This window comes from Nuphar pumila, chromosome 4 (genome assembly GCF_984573655.1).
Source record: "Nuphar pumila chromosome 4, dmNupPumi1.hap1.1, whole genome shotgun sequence".
Classification (NCBI taxonomy): Eukaryota; Viridiplantae; Streptophyta; class Magnoliopsida; order Nymphaeales; family Nymphaeaceae; genus Nuphar; species Nuphar pumila.
In genome coordinates, this window is record NC_143252.1 from 107,459,698 (window position 1) to 107,474,964 (window position 15,267).

Sequence of the window (15,267 nt, forward strand, 5' to 3'; positions counted from 1 at the left end):
ACAATGATTGTGATCACGATCAATTAAGTAACTTAGTGTTGTTTATAAGTACAAAATTTATGTTAGCTTCTTTACCAACTGTTTCAACCACTCCACAAACTTAGTTTCACGTTCTTTTTGTACTTCTGCATCAGTGAGATGTGAAACTTCGCTTTGCAACTCTAGATCAAATCGTCTGCAAACCACAAATACTTATATTACCGAGCCATGTATCCACATTTAGAACATAAAAGGATTTATAATTGAGTTGCATATACATATACTTACTCGATGTATGGGTCGATCGCTGAGCAATTAAAAAGAATATAGATGTGTGCTGCATCTTGCTCTCGATCTGTCAATAGCCTTGATCGGCAACTACCAAATGCATGCCCAAGTGGTTGAAATATCGACAGCTTGTCAGCTACAGTTACTTGTTCTCCATCATCGTTACGGGGCGGGCATGTGTAACGTGTTGGAATATGAGGTTCGAAGTACATAGATGAGAAATTTGAAATCTCTTCTAAAGTGTATGCCTCACAAATAGAGCCTTCTACTCTTGCTTTATTACGAACCTTTTTTTTTAGGTCGAACATGCATCTGACAAGAATATACATTTCAAATTTTAAATATCTGTCATTAAAGAGACAAATATAAAAAAATATATACCTTTCAAATGGGTACATCCATCGATATTGCACAGGGTCACCAACCCTTAGTTCATATGGCAGATGTATGATCAAATGTTCCATAACATCGAAAAATGCTGGCGGAAATATCTTTTCTAACAGACAAACAGTGGTGATGACAGAGTCCTCGAGATTCTTTACATCTGATACAACGACCTCCGATGCGCACAATGTTATGAAAAATCCGCTCAACTCAGACAATACCCCCCATATAGGTTTGTCTAACATATCATGGAATGCTAGGGGTATCAATCGTTGCATAAAGATATGACAATCATGGCTCTTCAACCCATATAACTGTCCATCGTCAATCTTCACAGCCCGAGTAATGTTAGAGACATATCCATCTGGAAATCTCAGTTGTCTCAACCATTGACATACATGTTTTATTTGATCAGGTCTGAGCACGTACTTCGCCTTTGGTTTCAGTACTTTGCCATTATACTCTTTGAGTTCCAATTCTAGTCTTTTACATATTAATTTTAAATCCATACGGGCCTTCGAATTATCCTTCGTTTTTCCTTTCATATTCATTACTGTATTGAACAGATTATCAAACACATTTTTCTCTACATGCATCACATCCAAATTATGTCATATCAATAGGGTCGGCCAATACGGTAGTTCCCAAAAAATAGATTTTTTCGTCCAATTGTGATCCTTTCCAAATCCACGGAAGGGTGTAGGACTGCGGGCATCTGTGAATACATCTAGAAAGTATCGCAATCTTCTTAGAATCTCTATGCCAGACAATCTTGAGGATGAACCTTCCGTTTCAGTTGTGCCTGCTTTAAATGCATTTTTTTGACGTCGAAACGAATGATCGCTGGGTAGAAATTGACGATGGCACTCAAACCAGCAAGGCTTCCTTCCATGCCTCAATCTAAAAGCTTTGGAATCCTCCATGCAGTACGGACAAGCCAACCTCCCATGTGTGCTCCAACCAGATAACATATCATATGCAGGGAAGTCACTGATTGTCCATAGAACAGCGGCCTTCATGTTGAAATTTTGTTTTTTGTGGGCATCATACGTGGTAACACCGTCATCCCACAGTACTTTTAGTTCATCAATCAATGGCCTTAGATATACATCAAGATTTTGGCCAGGTGAGGTCGGACCAGGGATCAACAGAGACAAGAAAAGATTTGGACGTTTCATACACAAGCTTGGTGGAAGGTTGTATGGAATTACAAATACTGGCCAACATGAGTATGGAGTTGATCTACCCCCAAATGGATTAAATCCATCTGTACATAGACCGAGTCTAACATTTCGCACTTCCATTGCGAAGTTCTGATGAGTACGATCAAAGTGCGTCCAAGCTTCAGCGTCAACAAGATGCGTGATCTTGTTTTCATCGTGTCGAACTTTATTTGCATGTTATCTCATGTGTTTAGCTGTCCTTGAAGACATATACAATCGCTGCAATCTAGGAGTGATAGTAAAGTAGCAGAGCGACTTGTATGAAACTTCCTTTGATCTCGTGCTACCATTGCCTCTTGTCTTTGGCTTGAACCGAGGATGCCCACATGACGGGCATGATATGTCGTTTTCCTGCTCCTTGAAATACAACATGCAGTGATTTGGACAAACATCAATCTTTTTGTAACCCATACCTAGAGCGTTGACCATAACTTTCGCACGATAGAAATTTTGTGGCAATTTCTCATCTTTAGGCAACATACTCTTCACAATCATGCACAAACGGTCAAAACATGATTGACTCAAATTATACTCGGACTTCAAATTCATTAGTTGAAGAACTGCAGACAAGATAGTGTGACTCTCACAACTGTTCCAAAGTGGCTCATCAGCATCTCTAAGTAAATCATAAATCTACTAGCTGCATTGTTTGGTGATTCTTCATCTACGGCAGTTCTTACATCATTAGAACTTATAGCAGAACCCAGTTATGTTCCTGCGGCATCAAATATCAAAATCATATATGGATTATCGTGCACCACATTCACCCGTGCATCAAAATCGTTTCTAAATTCTTCTCCATGAAACGTCCAGTTCTGATAATCACTCACAAAACCCTTCCTGTATAGGTGATGTCTAACGCCATGAGGTTCTACAAATCGATTATTATTACAAATCTTGCAGGGACACCTAATCCGACCTGTGGGATCTACTGTACTGACACTTGTCGTTGCAAATTCAATAAAACTGTCAACACCATCCATATATTCATGCGATAACTCATTGTCCACTATCCTACGGTACATCCATTCACGGTTTGCAGTCATTTTGTCGTATGATGTTACATATAGTATCCTAACCAGTTAAAAGAGAACCATCAGAATGCTATGATGAAGAAAATATCAAATTTATCATGCAATATATGATGTCATACAATCACAAGAATTATGATGCATGCATTGATAACTTAATATTTTCATGTGCAAACTATTCATGACACGATACATTCATTTGAAGCATGCTTTCAGTATACAATTTCACATGGAAGACATAATCAAATTGAAAGTAACTACATGTAAGCATGAATACAATTACATCAAACATTGCAATACATCGAAATAATTCATATCAAACAAATGTCAAACATGTACCTGCAGCAAACACACTTCAATATCCCACTAACTACTACCATGCCTAGCATGGACTCCGTACTCCAAAAATAAGAACACTTTCATATTCATACATTAAAATCATGCTCAGCATGATCTCCGAACTCCAACAAAGCAGTCCTAGATATCAACAACTAAGTGAGTGTGTGAACAATAAAGTGTTACATTCAATAAATTAAATAACATGTGATGCGCTTGCATCACTTACTCACCACGGGTATTTACCCGATTTGCATTGTTTTTGTCACTTACTTACCACGGGTGGCGGGGCACAAGCGAGTTCCGTTGAAAAATCTGCACAAAAAAACACTGTTTTAAAATGAAGTCACCACGGAAAAAAAAACTGTTCTGGCAAGGGGTCGACTCCCCTGCTGTTCCGGCAGGGGGTCGACCCCCTTACGAAACATAGGGGGTTAACCCCCATACGGAACGTAGGGAGTTAACTGACTGTTCGGGCAGCGGGTCGACCCCCAGCCTGTTACGGTAGGTGGTTAACCCCCTGCCGGGGTCGACCCCCTACCGGAAAGGCAGGGGGCAAGGGTCCCCTGCCGAAAAACGCAGGGGGTTAGCCCTCTGCAAGAAACGCAGGGGATTAACCCCCTTCCGGAAAATGCGGGGGTTAACCCCCTGCCGGAAAACGCAGGGGTTAACCCCCTGTCGGAAAACACGGGGGTTAACCCCCTCCATTTTCCGGAAGGGGGTTAACCCCCTGCCGGAAACGGGAGGGGGTTAACCCCCTGCCGGAAACGGTAGGGGACGCAGGGGGTTAATCCCTTGCGTTTTCCGGCAGGGGGTTAACCCCCTGCGTGAACCGGGAGGGGGTTAACCCCCTGCCGGAAACGACAGGGGGTTAACCCCCTGTGTGAACCGGGAGGGGGTTAACCCCCTGCCGGAAACAGCAGGGGGTTAACCCCCTGCGTGAACCGGCAGGGGGTTAACCCCCTGCCGGAAACGGGAGGGAGTTACCTTTCTCCGGGCGGCGAACGGTGAGACCGGCGAACGGCGGGAGCGGGAGCGGGACCGGCGAACGGCGAACGGCAGGAGCAGCGAAAGAAGAAAAGGAAAAGCTGTCTGGGATTAGGGTTATTCGAAAGTTAGCGACGGCTTAGCGACGGATTAATTCCGTCGCTAAGCCAACGTAAAATCAAATTCACGAAAATAGCGACGAATTATGACGGACTAGGTTCCGTCGCTAACGTCGTCGGTAAATGGTGCGATCGTAACGACAAAACAGTTTGTCGCAACATCCATCGCTAATTAGCGACGAACTAGGCGACGGACTATCTTCCGTCGCTATTTTCATAAGATTCATTAATTATAGCGACGAATATTTGTCGCTCGCTAATCCGTCGTTAACTAGCGACAGAAAGATGCCGTCGCTAACGTCCGTCGCTAACAACGTATTTTCTTATAGTGATAAATCATCGGGGAAGACAGTGAAAATGGCCGCCTGATAGCCATCAACATAAGAGCTTCCATTGTTGGGCTCCTCGAGATTTATAAATGTAGAAAGGCTACATCTCTACATGCTTAAAAAATTGGTAAAATTGAGAACCTTATGATTTGTCCCTTGAGAATACTTGAATGAGAATGCCCCTTAAGAACACTTGTTGGAAGATAGTGAAAATGATCTCGAGTGAAAGTTCATGTGAATGCATAATATATAGACGTCCTAGAGAATTTTACAGTTTCACTGAGAGATGTGAGACTCTAAAGTTAGATTAAGATGTAGCATAACCCACGAAAACCTTGTGGCATGTATAGCTCTAGACTTCTGACTTGTCGGTTTGCAACCTGGGATCCTACACTGTAGTGGACACAGAGAGAGAGGTTCATAGTCTGACAAACACTGTAGAATTAGAGTATTCTACACAGGTTGTTATGCCCACGTTAGGCTATTACTAGTATAACCGAAGTGGATAATAATTAGTATTGAGAGTATATAAAGTTGTGAGAATCAAGTAAAAAAAATAGAAAAATTAAAAGGCACAAACATGTATATGACGTGTGATCGAAAACTAAAATAAGACTAGGGGTTTAGAATCCATTACAGTTGTAATTTGAGTTTATTTTGTTTGTAATTCAATCCTTACTGAATTATAGACTCACCCCTTCTTTAATTATTACAACGGTAGGTTGCAGGTGACTTGTGAGACAGGACTTGGTGTTAGGAAGCTTTCAACCTTCTTAAGGACGTAGATAGCCTCGTCTTTCAGTAGAACAATTTTCTCTTTTTTTTATTGAACTTGAGAGGCGATGCTTCATTTGAATGATGTAGCCTTTATGACTTATATGAGATAAATTTATTTGAATTTAATTAATGTTGCTTATTAAAAAAAATTGGTGTCATGTTTCTGTGGGCTACTTTGGTATTTCTCTCTGTGAAGTAATACCCATAAACCCGAACTCCAAATATCCTGAATAGGGGCGTTACAAATTTAGTCCAATTTTCATTTATTCAAGTGTTTGCACCGAGTAAAGGCTGAGGAAATATGTGAGATAGGGGAGAGGCAGGAACAATCAGGTATCTTTTGTTTGACTGCTACCCAAATGATGAAACATTAACCACCATTTCAACTACCGCTAGAGTGAGGTACAATGCCAGCTTATAAAGATATCTAGTAGCACGTCTCTGGACTGGAGCAACTAGACCTAGCTCAGCTCAAGTTTGCTGATATAATCACATGGGCGGGGAATTTGATATGGTTATCCCATGCATCCATGTTGCCTGAGGTGGTGACTAGCTACAGTTGGTAAGAGATGGAACTGTTACTTCCTGTTGATGTGCTGTTAATCCCAGATTAGGAAAATTAAGTGCAAGATGAATCAATTCGAGAAGTTGGAGCTGATAATGGACAAAGGTGTACACAAAATGTGGAAGATTCTGCTCTCTCAGTTTATCTTGATATTTTGTGGTGGAATCTAAGTGCTGGCATTTTGAGAGGGAATAATCAGGTACATACTAAATCCTTGATGGGTATGCAGACACTTGCTGGGAGGGAATAATCAGGTAGAGACTAAATTCTTGATGGGTATGTAACCTCTTGCTAACAACTAACATTATTCTTTTCTATCACAAGAAAAACGATTTAGCCCACAGTTGTCTGGTATCTTCTCCTTATCTGTATGGCATGTTAAATTTGTAATAAAGGAACAGCTGGAATGAAAGTGACTGTTAGCCTTTCTCAACATATTTACCCACGCATATCCATGACGGAGAGTGACCTCAACATGTAATCACTATAATCATATTACAGATTCATCACGGAAACTATTTATGAAAAATTCTATTACCAGATAGTGAAGGTTCCCTTTCTTAAATAAAAAAAAGGTTTGCAAGGCCTTCTTGAAAAAAGACCAACCTTTTGTTTTTTATAACATAGAATCCTAAAATGACACAGGAATAAAAAGGTGACAAAAAAGAAACACATGACAGTTTAATGACACTTGGATTAAGTATGAGATGTCAAATGAACTCACCACTTTCTCAGTGATTTTATTCTTATGTCTACATATTGAAAGTTTAACAGAGTTTGGAAGTTTTGGTTGTGCATCGACAAAAGGATGGATTTTGACAATGGTTAGGCCTTGGAATCTACCTCATATGGACACACTTTAAAAGGACATGGGATATGTTATCTTTGTACGGTTGTCCATTAAGAATGATATGTATGGGCACATGACACGACAGTAAATCGAAGTGTCCCCGTGGCATAACTTGCAATGTAGAAGTCCCAGTTCCAACGGACTCCAATTAGGGCTTGATGTTGAACTGGTTCTTGTCCAAAGGATGTCCTTTGTTGGACTGAAAGCCTCAAGCAATCGACTGTGATTTTGAACCACCCTTCAGGGTTTTGCTTTCCAGTAACATCAATTGTAATTTTGACAATTTGATGCACACTAAAACTAGACTGGGCGCACAAAAGCAGAGCTCAAGCTGCTGTAAAAAATAAAAGTATATATATACAATTAAAAGTATATTCATGTACCATTTTGGATTCTTTGCAACTGTTTAAACTTTAAATAACACTTTGTACAGAAAGTATTTACATACCTGAAGCTTGTATATACATATCTATACATGTTTACAGATGTATATATACATGTCTACATGTCCCTCCATGTATTGAATGATGTCTGTAATCCATATAGTGTTGCAGGAACACTAATCTTTTGTGCCATAGGGAAATATTGGCCACATACCTGGTGATCATTTTGTGGCCTGGATTATCTTTGATATTATCTTTTCTGTTTTGGATTTTAGAGGAGTATATAAACAGTTTCAGAGGTGGTTGATGCCAAAGATCATCATGAGTGTGACCTTACCAATCTGAAATTATGAAATGATCGAGCCTTGAAGAGGTTCCCAAAGAGGAAGCCAGAGATTGTTTCTTGGGCTGGCGTACTTGAAGAGAGAATGGAGCTGTACTTGACCCTCAAAACCGTGTTGCCAAGCTGACGATGTATTGATTCTATGGTCTTGTTATCAACTGGGTAACCAGAGATATCTCGGACATAGAAGGTGTCAACTGCTTTGCCATCCTTGGTTGTGATCTCAGCTCTTGTGACACATAAGCTATTCTCACGGAATATCCTTGTGATATCAGAAAGAAGCCCTACCCTATCATCTGCGCTCAATTCTAGCCTCAATCCCTGTAAATCAGTGAAACAAGTTTAGTCAGAAATAGTTACAAGTTCATCTAAAACAAGGTTTTCTAATGATATGTACCTCTGATGCTCTCCTCTCAATCGCCGCTTCCAGACACTGAATCACTCGTTGTCTCTCAGCTTCAGAGCTGATAGGAAAGCCATCAGCATGTCTGATATAGTATTCCTACAAATCAAACAATAAAGCACCATCAAGAGAAATGGGCAGGCTGGAATTCAGAAGCATGTATTCTCCAATTGACCAAACTTTTGCCAACTTCATTCTTCATGTGTCAAATAAGACGTCTGAGCAAAGACAGGAGATTATTTGGGAAAACAGAGGTTCAGGGTTCCTAAGTTTTAGAAATGCTCAATTCTTAGAACTGTATGTTGTCATGAAAGCTTGGGGAGTAAGCAAGAGACCTGTTGCAATTAATTCATGTGATCTATTGTTAATCATCTACTGAAGATTGCATAGGTATCATATGATAATTGGAATGTGTGTGTGTGTGAACGCCAGAACTCCAGATCCATGTCATGGCTCATGCACAGAATTCAGAAATCAAAGGTATACCTGATATGCTTCTGCCCTCTTTGTATCAACTGTCCCATGAAACACCACATACTGCATGTCTGTTAGAGTACAGACGGTATCAAAGATGAGCTTCGGACGATCCCTGGACCGTGTTGTCACAACAGAATAGTCCTTATCAGAACAGTCAAGCAGCGTGACTTGTGGCCTGAGTATGGCATCCTCAGTCCTCTCAGGCCCAGCTTTCTTAGTTCGCTCATAGTCCCTATCCTCATACATCATCTGATGCAATCTTCGCTGCCTATGTGTAACCTCGACTGAGACTGTGGTTTTGGCTGTCCTCAAGTCATTGTTCTCCTTCAGAACATTGCAGAGAAGCTCCTTGATCAAAGAAAGCCTCTTTGGATCTTCAATGGCTCTGCATGTGGATTCATCTGTTACATGGACTACTGCTGCTGCCCTTGCATTGTGTGTCCAAACTTCGGCTTCAACAACATTACATTTCAGGCCTGTGAGTACAGCACATACTTCAGAAAGCAAACCAGGTCGGTCTGCACCTATTAATTCAATACAAGTGTGTTCATTTGAAGCCATGACTCCAACTGATCTTGTCAAGGGGGTCATGAAGCATGCATCTGTTTCAAGAGACTGCAGTATTGGCAAAATTTAAGCAATCAGGTATGCTTCAAAAAAACAATATAACATTAGCTACTATTGTTAGTACCACACTATCTAGTAGACCACCAGCTATTTGAATGTTTTGTGGATCATGCCTTGCACATATGATCTACATAGTTCATTTGGTAAAAGATATATTTTGGATCATGTGGTTGTGGTGTAAATGTGCTTTTTTAAAGCTTTAAAGATCAACATTCCACAACTGTACCAAAGTCTTGCGATTGGAAAAAACAAAGTTTTTGTTATATGCATGTATGGTGTTGGTGTCAGACCAAGCAGAAAAAGCTTTTGCACCTATGATTTACTATAAGAACAAGAAGCTGGTGTGAGAAGAGAGAGATTAAGAAATGCTTGCATGAGGGAAAGTGAGTAAGAAGCAACAACAAACATGAGTGACACATAAAAATATTGTTAAAACTTGTGTTTTTAACTTGAAATGCATTTTAAGCATCTCTATCAATAACATTGATTATACATGTATATTTTATAATAAAAAACAATAAATTCTAAAAAAGAAAGTACATTTCTTTTAACATGACAAAACATTTGCAACAACAAAGAAGTTTTTCCTACTGAGAGAAGCAAGCATGCTATTATTATTTTAACGAGTGAGCTTGTCATAAAGTTTTAGAAGCATGAAAGAAGCCTGTAGTTTCATGCTATTTTAAAAGGTTTCTGGCAACTGTGGTATGGTATTAATAATAGTAGCTTATATTTAACCAAATATAAAGTAATAACTGAATTAGGTCATGTCAGTGACTTTGCTACTTTCTTATATTTTACACATATAGAGAGAGGGGAACACCACCACCTAATTTCAACCAACTTCCTGAGATAGGAACAAGTCAAAGTCAAGTGGCAAAATCGATTCAGATCTATTGTGGGTAAACTCACGTGCCAATTTTTTTTGCTTGTTAAATATCTGGTGAGAATAAATTATAGCCTCCCGTATTCAAAACAGATTCAAAAGTTAATAATTTGAAAGGAAAGCAAAGCCTGAAACTTGTTGCTTTGTTTTATCTATTATTGAAACCAAGAAAGTTTAATTAAATAAGAAAAAGAAAGAATGTTTTTTCTTTATTCTCATTTTCTTCAACAAAAAAGCATGAAAAGAGGGAAGTGTAAACAAGTACAGGAATAAGCAAACATTTCAGTCATTCAGATGGGTAGACAAGAAAGATGTAATATAAGTACAATAAAAAAATGTATACTGAGTTTAAAAAATATTGATAAAAAAAAAGCTGAAGAAGAGGAATTCAAGGTCACGTGAACCCCTCTGTTTTTATTTACTTGGTTTAATTTCAAAAACAGATGAAATGAGTTCCAAATTTCACCCTCTTCATCCCTGCCCCCAACAAAAAAGGGGGAAAATAAGTAGAATAAAAGAGTGAGAAAAAACATAAAATAACAGGGTAATAAGCTCTCACCTTCTGAATATAATTAATGAACTTTTCATCCCTGAGCTTTTCACCGTTTTGGTCGGTCACATTAAATACTAAAATCCCAACAAAAAAATTAAGAAATAGAAGAGAGGAAAATGTCAGCACAAAATTTCAATCAAGTAATGGTAAGAATAAAATTTTATCTTCTGTAAATCTGAAGAACAACATAAAACTTGGGTTAGATCAATACCATCCATGAACCATCCTCCATCAGAAGAAATATATGCTTTTGTTATGATGAGGTTCAGATCTGCAAGAATCTGAACCACTTCCAGAAGGATCCCTTGTTTATTTACACTGTCAACCTGTTGCAACACAAGAAAGGGGGAAGAGAATGAGTTCATTCAACACCCAAAAACACAAAATACTTTGAACACAAGTTCATGACCAAATCAGTAAGCTGTACCTGGATTACAGTTGCACTCTCACAAGAGTCATTATTAATCACAACCCTGGTAAAAGTAAAGAAGAAAACAGATTCAGGTTCAAATCAAGAAGTGGGGGGGAAAAGAAATTCCAGGAAAACTAAAGGGAATTGCAATAATCTGGTGGCTAGCACAAAGGTTAAAAGCTATTTCCAGGAAAGCAGTAAACAACAACCAGGTTAAAAGGAAACAACTGCTAGCCTAAGAAAATAACAGTTTCTGAAAAGAAGTGTAGCAGAACTAGAGCTTCGTAGTATTGTTTTCATCCTTCGGATATAAGAACAAACTCAACCACAGACCAACCCCCTCATCTCCCCAAAAACCGAAAACTAAAAAAGGAAAAAAAAACAAGTAGGCAACAAACCCAACAAGAAAAAGGAAGCAATTTAAGAACCCAATTTAAAGGAAAACAATAAGAAAAATTAAAATAAAAAATCAAGTAGAGAGAGGAGGAGGAAAGCAATCGTAGCACAAAGGTGGGAAGATAAAAAGGAAATGACTATATGTCATACTTAAAAAGTACATCAACCAGATCGAGAAAACAATTACCAACTAAAGAAAGTAACAAAAAACCAGAAAACTTTAACAAAAAGAATGGAAGGAGTAGCATATGACAGGACAAAAATAAAATTGTACCCAAGAAAAGATATAAAGTAAAATAACCAACAAAAGAGAAAAAATAAAAAACCAGAAAGATATCACAAAAACTGAAAGAAAAAAAAGGAATAAGAAGAATAGTAGCAATTTTACCTTGGTGGGTTCATCCTCCTGATGAGTCTCTCATATACATCATCCACCTCCATTAACCAAAGCAAAGAAAGAGAGAAAAATAGAAAAATATACACAGCCGAACTTCCCACACTTATTATAGAACCCAAGTAACCAAAGCAAACGAAATTTAGACGAAATAAAATAACTAAAAAACTCTCCCTCCCAAATCCTTGGAGAGAGAGAGAGGGGGAGAGAGAGAGAGAGACCTTTCCCCGCTTCAAACTCAAACCAGTTTTTGTAGGCTTCTTTTTAAGTTTTGAGGTTGAATTGGATCTTGTACCCGCATCTCGGTCAAGCCTGCCCAGGATGACGCGTCTGCATACCATCCGCCAGGAGTCAGTTACGGGCAACTCACCGCCCCTTCCTTTATTGGGTCCCACCCTTCTCCCCTTCCCATATTTGTTATTTCCCAATTCCCCATCCGGTGATACTGTTTCCTTTTTTTTAAATTTTGCTGCAATTTTTTCCTTGCCATCTCTCTCTCTCTCTCTCTCTCTTTTGGGTATTTCCATACTTCATGCCACGTAACGGTCGGGTCCGGATGTTCGTGGGCCCCACCTTGGCCGGACACGTGGTTCATGCCGCTGGTGCCGTCCCGCCGGTTTCTTGGAAGAAGGCCGGGCGTGACCCACCGGTTCTCCGGGACATGGCCATGAGACACCCATGACACCCTTCCCTCTCCCTCTCTCTAAAACAACAACGTTTTTTTTTTAAAGACCATCTCGCGTTATGCAGACCCAGCAGGGTTTTGAACCTGCAACGTCCTACTACAGGAAGACGTGCACTGACAGCTCCTACCATCAATGCGGAGCCCCCATTGGTGAAAAACAAGGTTTTCTCTCCAGACCTTCTTTAATATTTTCCTTTGTATAGCTTCGAGCAAACTCTCAGACTTTTTTTTCATTTGGAACTTTTCTTGAAGGAATTGATTGCTAGGCTCTATCGTTGGGTGATTTTCTTGGGATGCTCTTGCCTTAATATGAAATTTGATACCCTTGAGAGTTTGAATGGACGGTATTTGAGTAGGTTCTTGGGTTAGTTGGGGGTGTTATGGTGTGTATCAATTTTTTACCTATGTTTCATTTTCAACTTGTTAAGAAGTCTCTTTCTACGAGCTGTTGGGTCATTGAATTTATGGGCTTCCTTTCCTTCCCATCGTTGGAGAGAGAGAGAGAGAGAGGCGGCGTTTAAAGGACACTGGTTATGTTTTCATTCCCCTCCATGATGCTGTTGAGCTATAAACTCTCTCATGCGTGCCTGTGTGCTGCTGCTTCTTTTTTTATTATAACACGAAGAAACCACACCCAGCACGAAGACCTGGTTGAGCTGGCTCAAACTGTCATACCTATACCTATGATCGTTGTGCCGGCAGCGTAAAACTTTGAGGCTAAGACCCCTACCCCGGAGCCTATGCTACACGTTGGCTTGCGTAGAGGGGCAACAACACCCATGGGAATCGAACCTTGACTGCCTGTCTAGCAGCCAAGGCCCCACCTCACTGCATCAACCTCCCTTAGAGAGTGTGTGCTGATTGCTTTAAGTTTTTTCTTGAAGGCTACTTCTGAAGAATTTTCTTTTGTTTGGGAGAAGAAAATCAAATTGAGAGAGAGAGACGAAAAGCAATCAACATTACTTAAAAGTGAAACTCAACAAAGCGTTGAGTCCCACAAGCACAAACACAACATGAAAACATCATATACACAAAAACAGAAAAACTCGAACACAAAACAGAAAACTCATCAAGGACGATAGACATCTAGATGAGGATCGGTTGGAGGCAGAGGCAGGTCTTTGAGATATATATGTAAGATAGCATACACATCAGTCATGACCCTATTAGTCAAACGGTTAAGGTTGAATGAAACATCCCGAAAAGTAGCATCATTTTTGGCCATCCATATGAACCATCATACTGTAAATAACCAAACTCTCCAAATAGTCCTCCACTTCTTTTCGCGTCTAATTATAGTCGAGCCGAGGATAAGATCTAACGCAAAGCAGCCCTCCCGCACAATAACTGATGGAGCCCTCCAAGTTTTAGAAAACAATTCCCGAAACACTTCACAGGACCAAAAAAGATGTGTGGTTTCTTCAGCCTGTCGACAAAGCACACACCAACTGGGAAACTTAAACCTCATCCTCTTGATATTGTTATGGGTTTGTATCCGATCATGAAGAATCAACCAAGCCAATACCTTGGTCGTCGGAGGTGGTCCCTTCGCCCATAAAACATGTTTGAGGATCCAGCCCGGACCTCGAGGTAAAAGAGAACGGTAGACCTTTTGGAATTGGAAAACTCCGACAATTGAGACTGCCCATTGAAGCCGAGATCTGTCTACCCCCACGTCCAAATCCCTGTCAAGAAACAAACACAATGCCCTAAACCACATTTTCCTCAAATGCGATATATATGGTCCACGAGCCCCCCGACGAACAACAAGTGAATCGATTAGACCATATTTTAGTCGGAGAAAGTTTGCACATGCATCCTGTGAAGTATGAGTCAACCAACATTGCTTCACAACCAATGCCACACTCCTTTTATGCAAAGCAAAAATTCCTAAGCCAGCTATAGTCCTTGGCATAACGATAGAGTCCCATCCCACCAAGTGCCTCTTATAAGGTCCATTTACACCACACCACAAAAAACTGAACAGGACGCGCTTAAGTTGTTGCTCAACGTTGACTGGCATGACACAAACTGACATGAAGAATTCTGGAATTGCTGACAAAACATGCCTAATCAAAGTAATTCTGCTTGCAAAAGACAAATATCTAGCACGCCAAGACTGGAGCAAAAATTATTTCTGTCGTATTTTGACTGGTCGAATCGTCATTCAGAAGCGTGACCGAACACTTATTTTCATTGAGCTTCAGTCGGGACAAAGCTGCAAAAAACATGATAATAAGCTTTACGTGGAGCATCTGCTGCAGTGAAGCCCTTTCGAAGACTAGCATATCGTCTGCATATTGTATAATATGCCCAGAAAAACCTTGGATATCCAACAATTGTACGAACCCCCTTCTATGTGCGCATCTAAGAACCACCGCAAGTCCTTCTGCCACTCTATTAAACAAAAGCGGAGATAACGAACATCCCTATCGTAGGCCGCACCGCAATGAAAATTGCTCACCCTTTATCTCATTAATGGACATCATGGCTTGTGCATTGGTAAGGAGCTCTGACACTCATCTGAAAAAATGGTTGTTGAATCACATGTGATTCACCACTTGCAAAAGAAAAGGCCAGTACACAAAATCATATGTTTTATTAAAGTCAAGCTTCAATACGAAGTAAGGAGTACGACTCACGTGCATGGAATGAAAGACCTCTGAAGCCGATATATATGCTTGTTGAACTCTCCTATTTGAAATAAAAGCAAACTGAAAATCAGAAAATAGATTAGATGGCACTAATTTTAGTCTTGATGCTAAGACCTTTGCGACTATACGATACAAGGCTCCCATTATGGAAATGGGACGGAAGTGCATAATATATGTGGCGATGCT

General features: G+C 40.0%; 1 protein-coding gene across 1 annotated transcript; it reads right to left on the reverse strand.

Moving 5' to 3' along the window:
- Positions 1-7,224: 7,224 nt before the first annotated feature.
- LOC149840463 (ACT domain-containing protein ACR6-like) lies at positions 7,225-11,965 on the reverse strand. The gene is made up of 7 exons (XM_090004443.1): positions 11,737-11,965; positions 10,968-11,013; positions 10,752-10,866; positions 10,547-10,614; positions 8,484-9,089; positions 7,992-8,096; positions 7,225-7,915 (listed from the first exon to the last, which is right to left on the reverse strand). The coding sequence occupies exons 1-7, from the start codon at positions 11,787-11,789 to the stop codon at positions 7,571-7,573; spliced, it is 1,338 nt and encodes a 445-aa protein (XP_089860569.1). The 5' UTR covers positions 11,790-11,965; the 3' UTR covers positions 7,225-7,570.
- Positions 11,966-15,267: the final 3,302 nt, after the last annotated feature.

Bases quoted from the DNA above. Each gene is read 5' to 3' on its own strand.
- LOC149840463 (XM_090004443.1), bottom strand. From the start codon at position 11,789: ATGGAGGTGGATGATGTATATGAGAGACTCATCAGGAGGATGAACCCA. The intron at 11,014-11,736 runs GTAAAATTGCTA...TACTTTTACCAG, and splicing joins AGGAGGATGAACCCACCAAG to GGTTGTGATTAATAATGACT. The intron at 8,097-8,483 runs GTATACCTTTGA...TTTGATTTGTAG, and splicing joins AGAGGGCAGAAGCATATCAG to GAATACTATATCAGACATGC.